At 38.4% G+C, this 15,691-nt stretch overlaps 3 protein-coding genes across 4 annotated transcripts; 1 reads left to right on the top strand and 2 right to left on the bottom strand.

Moving 5' to 3' along the window:
* Window positions 1-313: 313 nt before the first annotated feature.
* On the top strand, window positions 314-5,361 carry LOC127941685 (protein NLRC3). Its single transcript, XM_052537035.1, has 7 exons — window positions 314-574; window positions 1,622-1,826; window positions 2,061-2,162; window positions 2,397-2,492; window positions 2,902-3,031; window positions 3,136-3,376; window positions 3,464-5,361. The coding sequence occupies exons 2-7, from the start codon at window positions 1,675-1,677 to the stop codon at window positions 5,041-5,043; spliced, it is 2,301 nt and encodes a 766-aa protein (XP_052392995.1). The 5' UTR covers window positions 314-574; window positions 1,622-1,674; the 3' UTR covers window positions 5,044-5,361.
* A 1,514-nt stretch (window positions 5,362-6,875) lies between these two features.
* Window positions 6,876-7,762, bottom strand: LOC127941707 (28S ribosomal protein S12, mitochondrial). The gene is made up of 3 exons (XM_052537064.1): window positions 7,593-7,762; window positions 7,430-7,501; window positions 6,876-7,342 (listed from the first exon to the last, which is right to left on the bottom strand). Exons 2-3 carry the CDS (start codon window positions 7,476-7,478, stop codon window positions 6,960-6,962), a joined length of 432 nt encoding a protein of 143 aa, XP_052393024.1. The 5' UTR covers window positions 7,479-7,501; window positions 7,593-7,762; the 3' UTR covers window positions 6,876-6,959.
* Window positions 7,763-10,128: 2,366 nt separating this feature from the next.
* npas4b (neuronal PAS domain protein 4b) lies at window positions 10,129-14,492 on the bottom strand. Of its 2 annotated transcripts, XM_052537034.1 has the most exons (8): window positions 14,083-14,492; window positions 13,644-13,798; window positions 13,438-13,540; window positions 13,035-13,326; window positions 12,824-12,933; window positions 12,578-12,713; window positions 10,670-12,084; window positions 10,129-10,579 (listed from the first exon to the last, which is right to left on the bottom strand). In XM_052537034.1, exons 1-8 carry the CDS (start codon window positions 14,255-14,257, stop codon window positions 10,554-10,556), a joined length of 2,412 nt encoding a protein of 803 aa, XP_052392994.1. In that variant the 5' UTR covers window positions 14,258-14,492; the 3' UTR covers window positions 10,129-10,553. The 2 variants fall into 2 exon arrangements, with proteins under 2 accessions (XP_052392994.1, XP_052392993.1); XM_052537033.1 differs by having other exon boundaries at window positions 10,129-12,084.
* Between the last annotated feature and the right edge of the window lie 1,199 nt (window positions 14,493-15,691).

Genomic DNA, 15,691 nt, shown 5'->3' on the forward strand with positions numbered 1-15,691 from the left:
TTTCTTCAAACATGTGCCAGAATTATGTAAGTAAAAATGGAAAACAAGTTTAAAATAAAAGAAATAACTATAATATTACACAATGAATACAAATTTACTGAATAAGGAGCCCAAACAGGCTATCAAACTTATGCAAGTTAAATGTAAATATAATAATTGTAATAATACATTGATATCAGAGACACTTAAGGTAGACTAGCAGGTGACAGATGTCTATTTTATACGGTCTCTACTAACAACTACAAAATCTAAGTCACTAAATATTCTTATTGCTGTCTCTTTAAGAAAACAGGGAAGTACACAACTTCAAACCGAAAGTGATTCTGATCCTGATCAGACACTGTAGGTGCGCGTTTGCTAGCTAGATGTAGGCTCGCTGTTTACGTTTAATATACACGGGTTTGCAGTTGACTTACCGACCCAGGAATTAATCATAAAGGACAAGCATTTATGCAAAACCATTAACTTTAAGTTAACCAACCGGTTTTGTTTCACCTTCCGCGATTTTATGTGAAGCCAGGAGTGGATCGAGAGGACTGCGGAGTCAGAAGCATTGCTACAGAAATAAACAAAGGTGAAATCATTAGACAGCTACACTCCAGTCTCTCTTTGATGCTATTTTAATAGCATTCTGTATTTTAAAACTCATTTGACTTCGTAAAAGCGCATATAGAGTGAGAGTACAAAATATTTATTTCCGTCTACAAGGTGACCAAATAGGCTATTGGTTTTTTCTGTATAGTGTAATTCATTTCTCCAATTTTTCTAGTATTCTGGGTAATTGTTTAACACTATACATTGGTAAACCTTGGGATCGTTTTTGTATGTACACTACCGGTCAAAAGTATGGGATCAGAACGAGATTATTATTTTTTCTTATGCTCATCAAGGCTGCCTTTATTTCATCAAAAATACAGAAATATTATGATTAAAAAATGTTTTTCAATTTTTAACATACATTAAAATTTATTCCTATGATGCAAAGCTGAATTAACTCCAATACTACTTTACTGAAAATAACTCCAGTCTTCAGTGTCACATTATCCTTCAGAAATCATTATATTATGATGATTTATTATCAGTGCTGGAAACTGCTGTGCTGCTTATATATATATATATATATATATATTATTATTTTTATTTTTTTTTTGGAACCTGTGATACTTTTTTAGGATTCTTTGATGAATACAAAGTTACAAAGAAGAGCATTTTTTTTTTTTTTTTACAATATACACTACACTTCAAAAGTTTGGGGTCAGTACATTTTTATTCTTTCTTGTTTTTAAAGAAATTAAAACTTTTATTCAGTAAGGATGTGTTCAATTGTTAAGAAGTGATATTTATATTGTTAGAAAATATTTAGATATTGAATCAATGCTGTTCATTTTAACTTTTTATTCATCAAAGAATCCTGCAAAAATTATTTATGTTTCCAAAAAAATTTAAAATAAATAAATATTTGGCAGCAAAAGTAAAACAACGCGTTAAAGTTTCAGCGAGTGTGCAAAGCACATGAATATTTAATTAAGCACACAGGCAGTTTATGATTGGCTGTCAGTTGGTAAACTACTCACTGTGCTATTCTAGCACCATTGCAATATATTTGTATTGCTTTCATCAGGGTAACAACACCGAGCTGTTTCTAACAAGTGAGGGAAGCGTTGCAAATCCGAGATGGACGACGACGCAGTAGAGGTGGCGTCAGACAACAGTCTGCCGTTAGGAATCGGGGCTTCCGCCTTCGGTAGTGAAAATGGGGAGGAAGAGGACGACTTCATTCCTCAGAGGACACTTCCATTCTCCCTCGGATTCTCCAATCCTGCGGGGTAATATGTTTTTTTGGTAATCTGATATTGGTGTAATAAGGTTCAGCCAGGACTAGCCATGTTGACGTAGGCTACACGTCAGCCGCACGCATGCTTGTCTGTTGTGTAAGTGCGCCACCTGCTGGTAAGATCGGGAACAAGCCATAGTCGAGATGTTATTTATGTGATGAGTTACTTTCCTTACATGGTTAATTACAACGTTTTTCTGTAATCTACAATGATCGTCCTCATCAGACAACACGTGGAGAGAGCAGAGTCCCCTGCATCCAGTTATGCCTCCATGCAGAGTGACAGCTGGTCAGAAACAAGAGAAGAGCATCAACCCAGCTCCACGCAGTAAGTTTACTTCCATTTCTTTAGACCCGAAGACTATTTATTATTATTATTATTATTATTAATAGAGTTAATATGTTCTACATACAGTTTGAGGGGTATTTTAAAGAAAGGCTTTTATTAGTAGCATGCTGTAAGAGTGAAAATGATACTTATGAGTTATTTGAAAGAGACTTTGCTCTTTATGCTTGTGGCTAAGGTTGTCATTCTCGTAAGTCCGCTTTTGATTTTCTACAGGGTTCAGTTGTGCAGACGGGACTCGTCTGCTTCTAGCAGTGAAGAGTTTAATAGTGATGATGAGGACAATAATATGGAGGTCAGTGCTGAAGAAAGGTGAGTTGAAGTCACATGATGTATCCGTACCATTTAAACTTTGCCAGTATCATGGTCATATTGATATACACTTCAGATGTCATAATAAACATGTTAGTCAAGCACCCCTTGATGGACAGAGATGATTCAGAGTTAAATTTTAATACTGGCCTATATTGCTTTGCCATAATCAATTTATTACCATATTTAATGTATTCACATAATTATTTACTGTAAGATGCTTACATTTCCATTGAAATAATTATTGTACAGAACCATACATAATACATGTTTTCATTCTAGAATACATTCATAAGAGACTTCTCTCAAAAACATTAAGAAAAAAATCTTACTGACTACAACATTTTGAACAGTTTTTCATTTAGTGTTACATTACTGCATAAAAAATATATATATTTTCTAAATTAAGCACACGGAAGAAGATCAAAAAGGAAGGAGGTGTGAAACAACAAAATGTTTCTGCTCCTGTAAAACCAGAGTTGGTAGTAGATCCGAATGAAAAAAGACATCCAGCAATGACGGTTGAATTTGCATTTAAGGTGAGGGCTACAACCATTGGTCATCCAATTAATGCAATAACAATATGTCCAATAAGTGCCTTTCACATTAAGTTGAGAAAACTAACATTATTGCTTTTTCACAGGCCCTCACCAGCTGCCTAAAGAAACTTGCAGAGGATGAATTAAAGTACTTCAAAAAACTGCTGTGGGATCGATATCCAGAGCGCTTCCGTGATCCGCTGGACGGAGTCGATCTTGTGGATCTGGTGGATAAGATGCTAGAGCTTTGCGATATTGAAGTTTCTCTGAAGATCACGCTGGCGCTCTTCGATATCATGAACGCTAAAAAGCTGGTTCAATATCTGTTAGGTCTATGCAAAAGAAGTAAGTTCTATTATTTTGTCCCGGCCAAAACATTGCAGTGTTTTTCAAACCGTTGCCTTAAAAATCTTTCTTTGTGATGTTCCACAGATGAAGTGCGCTACGAGTTGAAATTGACTCTGAAGAGGAAGTATGAGATGGTATATGAGGGTTTTAGTCAACAAGGACAGCCAGTCCCCTTTGAGTCAGTCTATACAGACCTTTACATTACAGATGGCATTAATGCATCAATCAACAGTGAGCATGAGTTCAGATCAAAGATAGAAGTGCTCGCAGAGACTGCCAAAGTGAACAGGAAGCCGTTAACTGGAAATGACATATTTTCCCAGCAGAACCCGAGGTTAAGGCCTGTAAGGTCGGTGTTAGCCAGGGGAGTCCCAGGATGTGGCAAATCATTTGCAGTGCAGCGCTTCATCCTCGATTGGGCAGATGGAAGAGTCCACCAAGACGTCTTCTTTCTTATTCCTCTACACTTCAAGGAGCTAAATAAAATGCTAGAAGGAGAGTATACCCTCCTGAGTATAGTCAGCACTCTCTATCCAGAGATGAAGGAAATAGATTCTCTAGATTTTGAGGGCTGTCTGGTAATGTTCATTTGCGATGGCCTAGATGACACTCAAATCCCCTTTAATTTCCGGAGAACGGTGTATTGGTGTGACGTGACCAGGCCTACAACTGTGCAAGTGTTGATCACCAACCTCATCAGGGGAAACCTGCTCTATGACGCCTACGTGTGGATCATTTCTAGGGCAGGAGCTCTGGATGTGATCCCACCAGAACACGTCCAGCGGCTTCTGGAGGTCCGCGGCTTCACCGATGATCAGAAAGAGGCCTATTTCAGGAAGACAATCGCAGATCGAGACCTTGCTGAGAGGGTGATTGCTCACATCAAGTCTTCTAAGACGCTGTTTATTATGTGCCACTTGCCACTGTTCTGTTGGGTGGCATCTAAAGTGCTGCAGCGGCAGTTCCAGTTTCTTCAACCATCGGCACAGCTGCCCAGAACTCTTACCAATTTGTACACCATTATGCTGCATGGACAAACTCAAATGTCCGTTGAGAAACTGCAGAACGACCCTACCGAAGACACCAAGAATCTTACTGCTGATCAGCTGCTTATTAAGCTCGCGAAGCTGTCCTACAACATGCTTGAGAAGAATGAGTTTCAGATAGAGAAAGAGCACTGGGATGACGTTGAATTGCCGGAGTCATACCCTGCCATGGCCTGCACCGGTCTCTGCACAGAGTTTTACAGAGAGAAGTTCGTGATTTACACAGAAAAGGTGAGCTGCTTCGCTCATCCGACCATTCAGGAGTATCTTGCAGCTCTTCATGTTTTCTATTGTTTCAAGAAACATGGGAAGAACATCCTTGAGCAGAACAAGCTGAAGGCCTTGAAGGTTTCCTTGGCAGACGTACTCAGGAGTGCAGTAGACAAAGCTTTAAGCTCCAAGAATAGCAACTATGATATCTTTCTCCGCTTTCTGCTGGGTTTGTCTGTGGAAGCCAACCAGGAGCTGCTCAAGAACATCCTGCAGATCTCTAGCAGCTCTAACCAGAGTGCACGAGATGAGACAACTCGCTACATTAGTAAGAAAATCAAAGAAGGTCACTTCCCGGAAAAGACTGAAAACCTTTGGCGGTGCATTGATGAACTTAACCCACAATAACACTGATGTGTTTAAAAAGAGTCTCGTGATGAACTTCTGCGAGTGATGCTGTTGCGTTGTTTTTTGCTATAAGATTGAGTTGGTGTTTAAAATCATCTGTGAAGATTGTCTCTCATCCAGGGATTGTAGTGTCATATGCATGCGCTTTTCCATCAGTAACAGATGAATACTGAACACTATTGTTTTCAACAACATATTTTTGGACAGTTGTGTCATTGCCATGGCCGGACTTACCATTGGGCTTGAGTGGGCTGCAGTATTAAATGGAATTATCAAACCTAAAACATGTCCATAAAACAAAGACCTTTTCAAATGTCAGTTTTGGTGCTTCAGCTCTTTTTTTTTTTAATTCTTTAAAATGCTTATTTTTAAAATACTAGTTTAGAACATTAATATTGACAAGTGAGGATCTATAATATATATATATATATATATATAGATAGATAGATAGATAGATAACTTTTGCCAGATGGCTCCCCAAAAATGATCAGAGATCATCAAGCAGAACTGTCCTTTTTGAGTGAGTCTATCACTGACAGAAATAATGGGCTGCAAGTGCCTTACACGATCATGTGCCCTGATAACATCACATCCATGAGTGGTGTGCTTTAAAGGGCCAAGGGCATTGGGAAACCAACTACCATAGTCAAACTAAGTGTTCAAATGTAGGAAAAATTGAATATATGATATATAATCCAAATTAAAAATTTTAAGTAGAATAATTTTCATTTCATTTTAACTATCCTGACCTGCTCTGAGGGCCGAATGTTGAACTGAAGCTGTGAAGATCACAATAGTCACAAATGTAATCACCAATGTGCTAAAACACTGAGGTATTCCAAAAAAAGGGACACTGCTATGATAACCAGTGATTATCGTCTGACTCACCTGTGCTGCTCTGCTCAAGAAACCCATGGATGTAGATCTCCTTGATCCAGTCCTGAAGTTCAATGTCCTGTGCACATCACCATCATGTTGGTAATAAAACGTCACCATGCTCCTTACAAAACTACAAACTGATTCCACATATTAAAGAAAGATTTCAAGATGCCATGAAAGAAATGTAACTGAAGTGATTATGGCAAATCTGAGTTATTAGATTTGGTAACTCAGACAGAAAGTGCTAGGCAAGAAAACTGGGTTGTTCTCTGATGCCTGCTGCTTCAACTGACACAAAAATTTCTATATTCATGTTGCATTCTGTTTATTGATTTATGTTTATTTATTTAGTATCAGTATTGTTTTTCGTTTTTTACAAATTCAAATTCTGCAATTTGTAATAAGGTTTTGGTAATGTTTTGGCAAATATTAAAAAAGTAAATAAATCAATATTAATAAAAAATTTTAATTAAAAGCTATATAGAAACTTAATTAAATACATTAACTCAATTTCTATCTTATGTTTTTATTTTTTAAAGTTTTTTTTTTAAAGCAAAAAACCTCAATAAATTTAGCTAGAATTGTGTGTAAAAACAAGAAATAGTCTGTGGGTTAAAGCAGGAACTCTTCACTTTCTTGTGAAGACAACTTGGTGTGAATGCTCTTTTTCTTCATTTTTAGCAGTTTGGCACAGCATGTTATATCAGACATGCAGATGACATTTTGTACAAACAAGTTAGTTACTTAACATGTCATAGTAATAGTAAAAGCAAAAGCAGAGACAACAACCAACTTTTACTTCTGTCAAAAAGAGTTGATGGTCAAAGATAACATTCTACTTTGCAAACCAGAACCAGAAAAACTACTTGAACAAACTGTGAAAATAAAGATGTAGGATCAGATCACTGTTGGACTTTTATACCTGTATGAACTAGAACCAGATCACACCATGCTTTACATTTTAGAGCACGTTTATTTGTTGACATCCAAATTATTACAGCCATGAAGATTTATGCAGTTAAACGCAGTTCCAGTAATTACTGTTTCTTCTTGACGACATGTGCGCAGTCATATTTGCCCCTGACCACAGTGATTTTGACCCCTGGTAAGTCCTGTGTTCTCCCTCCTTGTATCAGCACCACATTGTGCTCCTGGAGGTTGTGTCCTTCGCCAGGGATGTACGCCACAGCTTCTTGACCATTGGACAGACGGACTCGTGCACACTTGCGGTTGGCAGAGTTGGGCTTCTTGGGTTTCCTGATCATGGTCTTCAGCACTACTGCTTTGAGCTGTGGATGCCCATAAGTGGCACTGATCTTTGGACGAGGTGGAGGAGGTCTGCCCTTACGGTGCATCTGATTGAGAGTGGCCATGGTCCTGCTGAACACAGGTCCAGACCAGAAAGGTACAGAGTGCGACGCTGTCAAAATGACAACAGAACATGGCTTCATTAATCTCAATTATTTAATTTGATCATAATAATCAAAATTCTGTTGCTAAGACTTACCATGCAAAACAGACAACAGCACTGGTTTTAGGCTTCCAAGAAATGCCATTTTTTATTAATCTGTAGGAAGCACTGCAACATCAAATAATAAGATAGGGTCACAGTGAAACATAGCAAAATACACTGTACCTGTGTAAAATTATTCCTTTTATGTTTAATGTACCTGCATGTAAGCTATGTTAAATCAAAGTATCCGACGTCTCTTAAGTGGTGCCTTTAGTTTTCGGTAAAAGAAAAAAAAAGGACGAAATATTTCACCCTCACTGTTATATTCCCGACATGCACGTCGCCATGTTGAAAATGCATCATCGACCCGGAGGAATCTTCCTCGATTCTGGACCAGTGACGAGCTCAAGACTGAACTGCATAATACTGCCATCTAGTGGATGGATTCTCACGTATACATGTGGTAAACATAGGTGGTAAATCATTTGTTTAGGCAAATCATTTATAATTTTTATTAAATAAAAAATACATGCATATATATATATATATATATATATATATATATATATATATATATATATATATATATATATATACCTTGGATTAAATTTTTTATTTTTAATTAAGAGCTATTTTGATAAAGAATGAAATGTAGCGTTTTAACTAGCGGTGGAAGTTTTATAAGAAAAGGCTGAAATTCTTGAAAAATAAAAAAGGAAACATTGTAATGCATGCACATAGTTGACATTATCTCTTATAATTATGACTTAAAAAAATATGGGAAAACAAAGAGTCCTCATTTTGTTCCATAGTATAGAGAAAGAAAACCATCAACTGTTTAGTTACACACATTCTTCAAAATATCTTCTTTTGTGTTCACCAGAAATAAAGAATTCATACAGGTTTGAAACTAATTATGATATAACTGATGACCCTTTTTTTTGGCAGTGAATCATCCTTTTAATGACATAAAAGGCCACTTAGGTGAGTATACTTTCATGGCTGTGTTTCTTAACACACTTAAGCATACAAAAGGTTCCCTTTACTGTAATATTATATTTAATAATGTAAATTTAAAAGTGTCCTACACATTGTGTCATACACATGCAATGAAGTGTCCTACCTTAATATTACATTCAGTTTGCAGTTAAATCATCATTTTGATAAAAAATTACTAATTTTAGTTTTTTTTTTCACAAGTTCTATACATTTTGCATTAATGACCACTGAATGTCAGCATTGAGCAGTCTTTACAATATAAACTGACAAAACAAAAGTAAAGACACTGAATAAAGTTTCATGTTGGTGCAATGCAGGCCAGAGGTGGACAGCTAAGGACATTGTCCCAGGCCCTGGGATGAAGATAGTTTGTCAAAATAATATTTATTTTAAAGGTTTGTTTTGTTTACTTTGCTATATCTCTGCCAATATAACTGATTTGCTGAGAAAATCGTTCTTATGTTGTTGCACCATGGCATTAGAGCTTCAGAATATAAATGTTTTGTGCATCTATGAATAGTGCAGACAATGTAGGTGGTTATTTTCATCATTCTTTTCTAGCAAACAAGATGAGAGCATCTTAATTTTTGCATTTCAATTATGATTTAAGTGGGCATTGGCTGTTTGTGTGGACGTATCTGGAGGACGATGAAGAGCGAGAGAGCAGAGAGATGAGTTAAAGAGGTATGGGTGAGTCATAAGGAGAGAGGGGCCTAATGAACGGGACAGTATGAATGAGAAAGCACAGATGTGCGAAAGAGGGAGGATGAAAAGAAATTCAGCTGACTGATTGAAGGAGTGGGAGGAAAGCAGGATGAATAAGCACCTAAAAGTCCTTGTGCACCTTCCAAGCACTCCCCATTCCCTCTTTTCCTCCTCTTTTCAGTCCAGTCTATTTTTATTCCTCTTCATTGCTGAAAGCACATCATTCTCACAAGGACAGGAAGAGAAGACATGAGAGAGTTTTATTCAGATGAAACTCATGGGGTATTTCTGGACACAGGGCGGTAAGTTGGCCCATGGTGCTGTGTGGGAGGGTCAGCGCAGCATGGGACGCCGGACTCAACGGAAAGGTGCATAACTGGATAATTGATAAGCAAACAGTGATTTAGGGCCACCGGAGGTGGATATCGCGAAAGGAAGATCTCGCTTCCCCGGCAACAAGAGGAAAAAATGGAAGCAGATACTGAGAGGCAGGAAAGGCCATATAGGGTATTATCGTGAGCTTTCAGGTATAATGGGAAAGTGTGGGCTGACTATTCACTGTACAGCATGCGTTCGTGGACATATATGCGTGTGTGTGTGTGTGTGTGTGTGTGTGTAGGAGGCTGATTGTCTCCACTGTGCCTCTGAGTCAAGAGCATACGTCAGGAAAAATAGAAAGCACCTCATCATCTGCGTCAGTCGGTCCTAGGAAACCATGGCGACACACTGAAAAGGCAGTGAATGAAAGGGAGAGAGAGACTAGAACAATGAAGGGGGCAGCAACAATGAACACACGCCGATGAACCTCGCTTTGATGCATTTAATTGGCTCTCATATACATATTTGGAAAACAAGAGCGCATCAAATTCAAGGATATTCTTTGTGGAAACAAGAAAATATGGTACATCGAATGCACTCTTAAAAATAAAGGTTTTCACAGCGATGGCTTAGAAGAGCCATTTTGGGTTCCTCAAAGATTTTCAGTCGACATTTTTATAGTGTGAAGAACTTTTGAAGAACCAATTTGACAGTAAATTTACAAAACAAAACATGAAGAAATATTGTTTATTATGAAGTATCTGCAATGGTTTTCATGCACTGAAACAATGAAAAACAAATAGAAAGAGAGTATTGTAGGTAGAAATATATCCTCGACTTGACCGTAGAACTCTACGATGGAAAGATACAGCTGTGGTTCATAGACATATTTTTTTCATTAAAACACAGTCTTCACTATAAGTGAATACAAAGTGGCAATTGCCTTTGTTACTTTAAGTACTTTTCCCCAAAGTGACAGTCCAATATGAATAGGATGCATGTTCATGTGACTTCATGATATTGAAATATAAACATAAATATATATATATATATTTTTAAACACACTTAGATTTGACTCTACCACATTATCCCAGAAATATAGCTTAGTAAAAGATGACAATATGCCATACTTCATTGATTAAGTCACAGACTTATGTTAAAACATGTGATCACTGGTTCCATCTGTGGGAAAGGAGAGAAAAAGTACAGTTTAGACACAAAATCTTTGATATACTGAAAAGCTAAAATCACAAAAGTGCCATAGTTTCTCACCTTGGTAGAAGATCTGTTGTCCGCCTTGATGAGGGAGTTGATACAACTCATCTTGTTGCCTCTCGGCAGGATTTATCAGGGCGGCTGCCCCAAACACAGGTTCCATAGTGACCAGCTCCTCTAGGAGGGACTGGGAACAAGGCAGAGCAGGAGTGAGGGCAGGAAGTGATGGAGCTGCGGTGGACCCTGGGGAGGACATCATCTCCACATCCTCGTCGGGTCTCTCGGCTTCCTGCGGCCCACCCCCGGCCATACGATTACGGTGCGTCGACTGGACGCTACAGAGGTGGTGTACACCATACAGAGTCCTCGCCTCCTCCTGCGCGTGGACAGGGGAGCTGCGGCTCGGGGAGTGCTGGGGATAGGATGGCTCTGATGAGTAAGGCGAGGGAGGTGTGGGGGAGGTGGATGGCAGATTTGGAAAAGGGATGCCATCGACTGCTTTCTCCTCAAACATAAAGACATCAATGTGAGCCAGTGAGGAGTTTGGGCCTTCAAATGATGCGTGATGAGGGGGAGCCAATGTGTTTTGTGGGTGGCTGTGACAGAAGCCTTCAGCTAAAGTGCTAATATACTGAGCCAGGAGTGAGATCTCCCTTTGCTCTCTTTCGGTATCGTCTTCACGAGGGAAGAAACTCAAACAGGGCTTTTTGGTGGGTGAGGCCTCGGGGGTTAAAAGGCCTTCGGGTGGACTGTGGAATGGGAAATGAGGGACGTCTATGTACAGAGGTCCTCTGATTTCCGGCAGCGCCATGAGAATGCATTCATCACTGCCGGGGCTGTCTGGAGTAGGTGGTAGTGTTTCATATAGACGTTTGCGGCAGTGTTGAGTGGGGCCGATGCTTGCGGAAAGGGGTGCTGAGGTTATAGACTGCCTCATTTTGACTACATTGCTTTGGTCTGATTTGAAGGTCTCATCACCAAACATAAAACTCCCCCCTCCGAGTCTTGGGGTGTAAGGAGGTGTGCAAATAAACTCCTCTGAGTTTTGGCGCTTAGGAGGAGCTTTGTATGGAGGAAGGGGTGGAGGGGCAATATGGGTTTGCGGAACTGTAGAAAGACTTGGGATATTAATGCTGCTCAGATGTTCAGCAGAAACGGTCATGGCTGATCTCCACATCTGGTGACTGCCATGCAGTTGCGAATGGCTCTCTTCATCCTGAGAAAAGCCCTGAAGGGGGTCGAGTGCCATGCTGGTTGGGCCAGAGCTACTAGGGAGCTCTTCCGAGGAGCTCCGGCCAGAAGTGGTGAAGCTGAAGTCGAAGGACTGGGAGGACAGGCCACTGCTGCTGGGTGTGAAGACCTGGTCTGGGCTGGACAGGGGGTCAGAGCTCTGGCGTGCCTCCTGGTACAGGAGAGCCAGCTGGTTCTGTTCTGAATACAACTGCTGACGCACCGACCAGGCTTCAGACTCACTGAGGGAAGGGTAGAGAAAACAACAGATTTTATAAATGTGTTTAATATAGTTTTTAAATAAATACTAATATCATAAATAATTGTTTTATATATTTAATATGATACAAAATGTAAGATATTATAAAACATTTTAAAATCATATTCCATTTCAATAATAATATAATATTAATATATTTCAATAATAATAATAATAATATATTTTATTATTAATAAATTATTATTTGTATTAATATTACTTAATATTACCATTATAAACATTACAAATGATACATGTCACTATTATTTATATAATAAAAATAAGTATTATTATTATTATTATTGATAATAATAATTAATATTGTTATTCATAATTATAATACAAATTGATACAAATTCAGTTAAAAAAAATCAATCAAATTATTATTATATAATAATGATAATGTAACTAAAATTGTAAATATAATTATTTGTATTTGATAGTATATTAAATGTAAATGCTGGTAACCTTTATACCTTATGACGTAGTTGTGGCTGTTGATGGGATATTCTCCAGTCTCCAGCTGAAGAACAATGTAAAGCCAGACCCAGGAGTGATCTGCTGCCTCAACCTGGACCACCATCTCCACCTGCCTCTCTCCACCTTCATGTACTGAAAAAGGACACAAAGACCAATTAATAAACCACATTTACTATACCAGCTTTTTGATATATTTAATATTATGCACTGTAAAAAATTAATAAATAAAGTTATGCACTCACACAGGGCGCAGTGTTGTGCAGAGGCGTGAGACAGATCACGAGGATGAATCAGACTGTACCATGAGCGAGAGCGCAGAGTCTCTATGTCATAGCCAAGGTATACAGATACACTGTCAGAGAGAGAGAGAAACACAACAAATCAACATTATTCCCTCACTCTCAAATACATAATCAAATACTAACAGGGACATTCACAGGACTCCTACTGTACCTGTCCTGAGCAGCATGGATTCTCATGTCCCGGCTGTGTTGAGACTGGAAACAGGCCAGGAGGAAAGACTGCTCCGCAGGAGGGGTGGGGAGAGGATTCCTAGCTGACGAAACCTGGGGGACGCTGGACTCCAGTGGGGAGCAAAAACACAACCACACTGGATTGGAGGTCCAGTAGGTGGATGCGTGGTATGGAGGTGGCAGACAGCGTGCCCGAACCAACATCAGTTTGTTCCCTGATCCCTGCCGCCGTACAAACTTCGAAGTGCTGAAGCGGCAGCAAAAGAGACGGTCTAGAAATAAAAAGAAGAGAGACACATTAAGGGATTATTTTTTACATCATGTACAATACATCTCAAATACTTTATGTTGAAAGAATGTGTCAAACCAACAGAGTGAATTACCTGTGTCAGAAGTGGTGATTGGCACAAGGTTACCCCTCATGATGAAGTGGTCGGCTGGGTCTATAATATCATACACGCTGTCACTTTGAGCCACTAGATCCACCTGTATAAAGCCCAAATAATTATTTTTAGCATGCACCAATTGCTAACAAAGTCCTTAAAAGTAATAGATATAAACCATTTATTTTCTAATGTATGTTTCTTACCATGGAATGGCCAAGGTGCTCTGCGACATTGTCCGATAGATGCAGGAGTTTTCCTTCACTCGTCAGCACTAGGAGAAACCCTGGTAGTGTGTGTAGCAGATCCGAGAGTTCTGGCAAAGACAGGATGCTCCCGCTCACGTCATGACCTGCTGACACTAATAAAGACAAAACATGGAAATATCAATATAAAGATCTGTACTATAATATGTACATAGCAAAAATTACAAATTAAAAATAAATCACAACATCCACACACATAACTCAACATCAGCACCATAGACAGAGACTAGTTACTTTCAGAACTCTGGACAGAGACAGAGCTTCCTCAGATAAATCTGCTCTTTGCTCGTAAAAAATAAAGTTTTTTTTTTTTTTAAATAATTGATTCACCTTTTTATGTTCTTAAGTTCTTTAGAAAACCATGTTAAATTAACCCTACCTTGAGAGAAAAAGACGGACTTTCTTGTGTAAATGCAGGCTAGGGACATGATGTGAAGATAGGAAAGACGAGCTTTGTCGGCATCGGAGATGGGCAGAAGATCTTTCAGGTTGCGAATTTCTGCGTTGATTTGATCCCTCCGAGCCTTTGATGCTCCTTTAGTGGACCGATACATTTTCTCGTGTCCAAAGAATCGTTGGAAAAGACGAATAATCTGGGTAAAAACTGCTTGCGGTGAAAGCTACTCAGCCATCATTTCGGGCAGACGCCACTTCTTCTAAGTTTTGGATAATGTCTTTAAAAAAACTACTTAGTAATTGAGAAAAAACATTTTTTTCTCTCTTTGCTTATATATCCTCTGTCGTCTCTTAAGTTTTACCCTTGGTATGCTATGGATTTCTCTCTCGCCTTCGCATGAAGCTTCTGATGGAAACATTGCCTCCAGATAGTTTATATAGAGAGCGCGCCTGAAGAAATGATGGGAGGGGGCGTGCATAAATAGATTTGAATCTCCAACTATCTCTGCATTTTGCTGCTGTGATAGTGACGTAGGATAAATATGGGATCCCTTTCAACGCGCAAAGCCAGATTTGGACAAATCTAGAAGGTCCAAACTCTCCACCCTGTTGCGCGCGCAGAGCAGGTGCATCTGGCCGCGAGCTACTGTAACAGAATTTTATTGCTTGACTTCAGGGAAATGCTGATATTTTGGTGACGAGATTAGGAGGAAGATCTCATGTCAATGAATTTCAGTGATATGCTAATTGAAAAGTGTAGATGCGCCTGTGGTTATTGCTTCTTCATCAAAACAATTAGTAGGAGGCTGATAACTCACAATCAGCAATTACATCATGCCACCCATTCAATAAAAATATAAACAAACAATAACCACGATTAAGAAAATAAGTGTTTTATCCCACGTCTTCAATCTCTTTTTCCCCACGCAATATGATCGATGAAATATGATTTTACAGCAAACTACCAAGCGAAGGATCACGAACATAGGCGGTGGGGGATCATTCTATCGAACAGGTTCGCAGTTTGATAAAGTGATTTGAAACTATTTATTGTATGATTATATTATAAACAAAAAAAATACATTGTGCTATTTTAAATATTATGTGTTTCAAGTTTGAACAAGCTATATTGTTATAGATTGTTATATTTAAATAGAAAAAAAAAATACGTTTAATATTTAAGGTCACGCTCGACTTCAATTCTAATGTTTTTTAAATTACAATATTTTTTAAATATAATTTGTTTACTATGGAAAATAATGGTAACAGGGTTGACACTGTAAGATCGCCCCCTACTGACAATAAAGATTTTCGAATAGGCCTACTTAACATGACATTGCATAATACGTCTAATTTTATGAATAAAAAATAATTAAAATATATTTATTTCAAATGTATTACATTAGATTTTATTAATAGTCTGCTATATTAGCCTGCTATTATTTATTCATTATTTTATATTTATACTAAACGGCAGGGGCCCAAAAATTAAGTCGTCTGGTCAAACATTTCAATTGGAGTTGATATTATTCATAATATCAGTCTACTGATGATTAAAAAATAAAAATGGTCGCATTGGAGTTTAAAACTCC

The sequence above is a fragment of the Carassius gibelio genome, chromosome A21 (genome assembly GCF_023724105.1).
Source record: "Carassius gibelio isolate Cgi1373 ecotype wild population from Czech Republic chromosome A21, carGib1.2-hapl.c, whole genome shotgun sequence".
Classification (NCBI taxonomy): Eukaryota; Metazoa; Chordata; class Actinopteri; order Cypriniformes; family Cyprinidae; genus Carassius; species Carassius gibelio.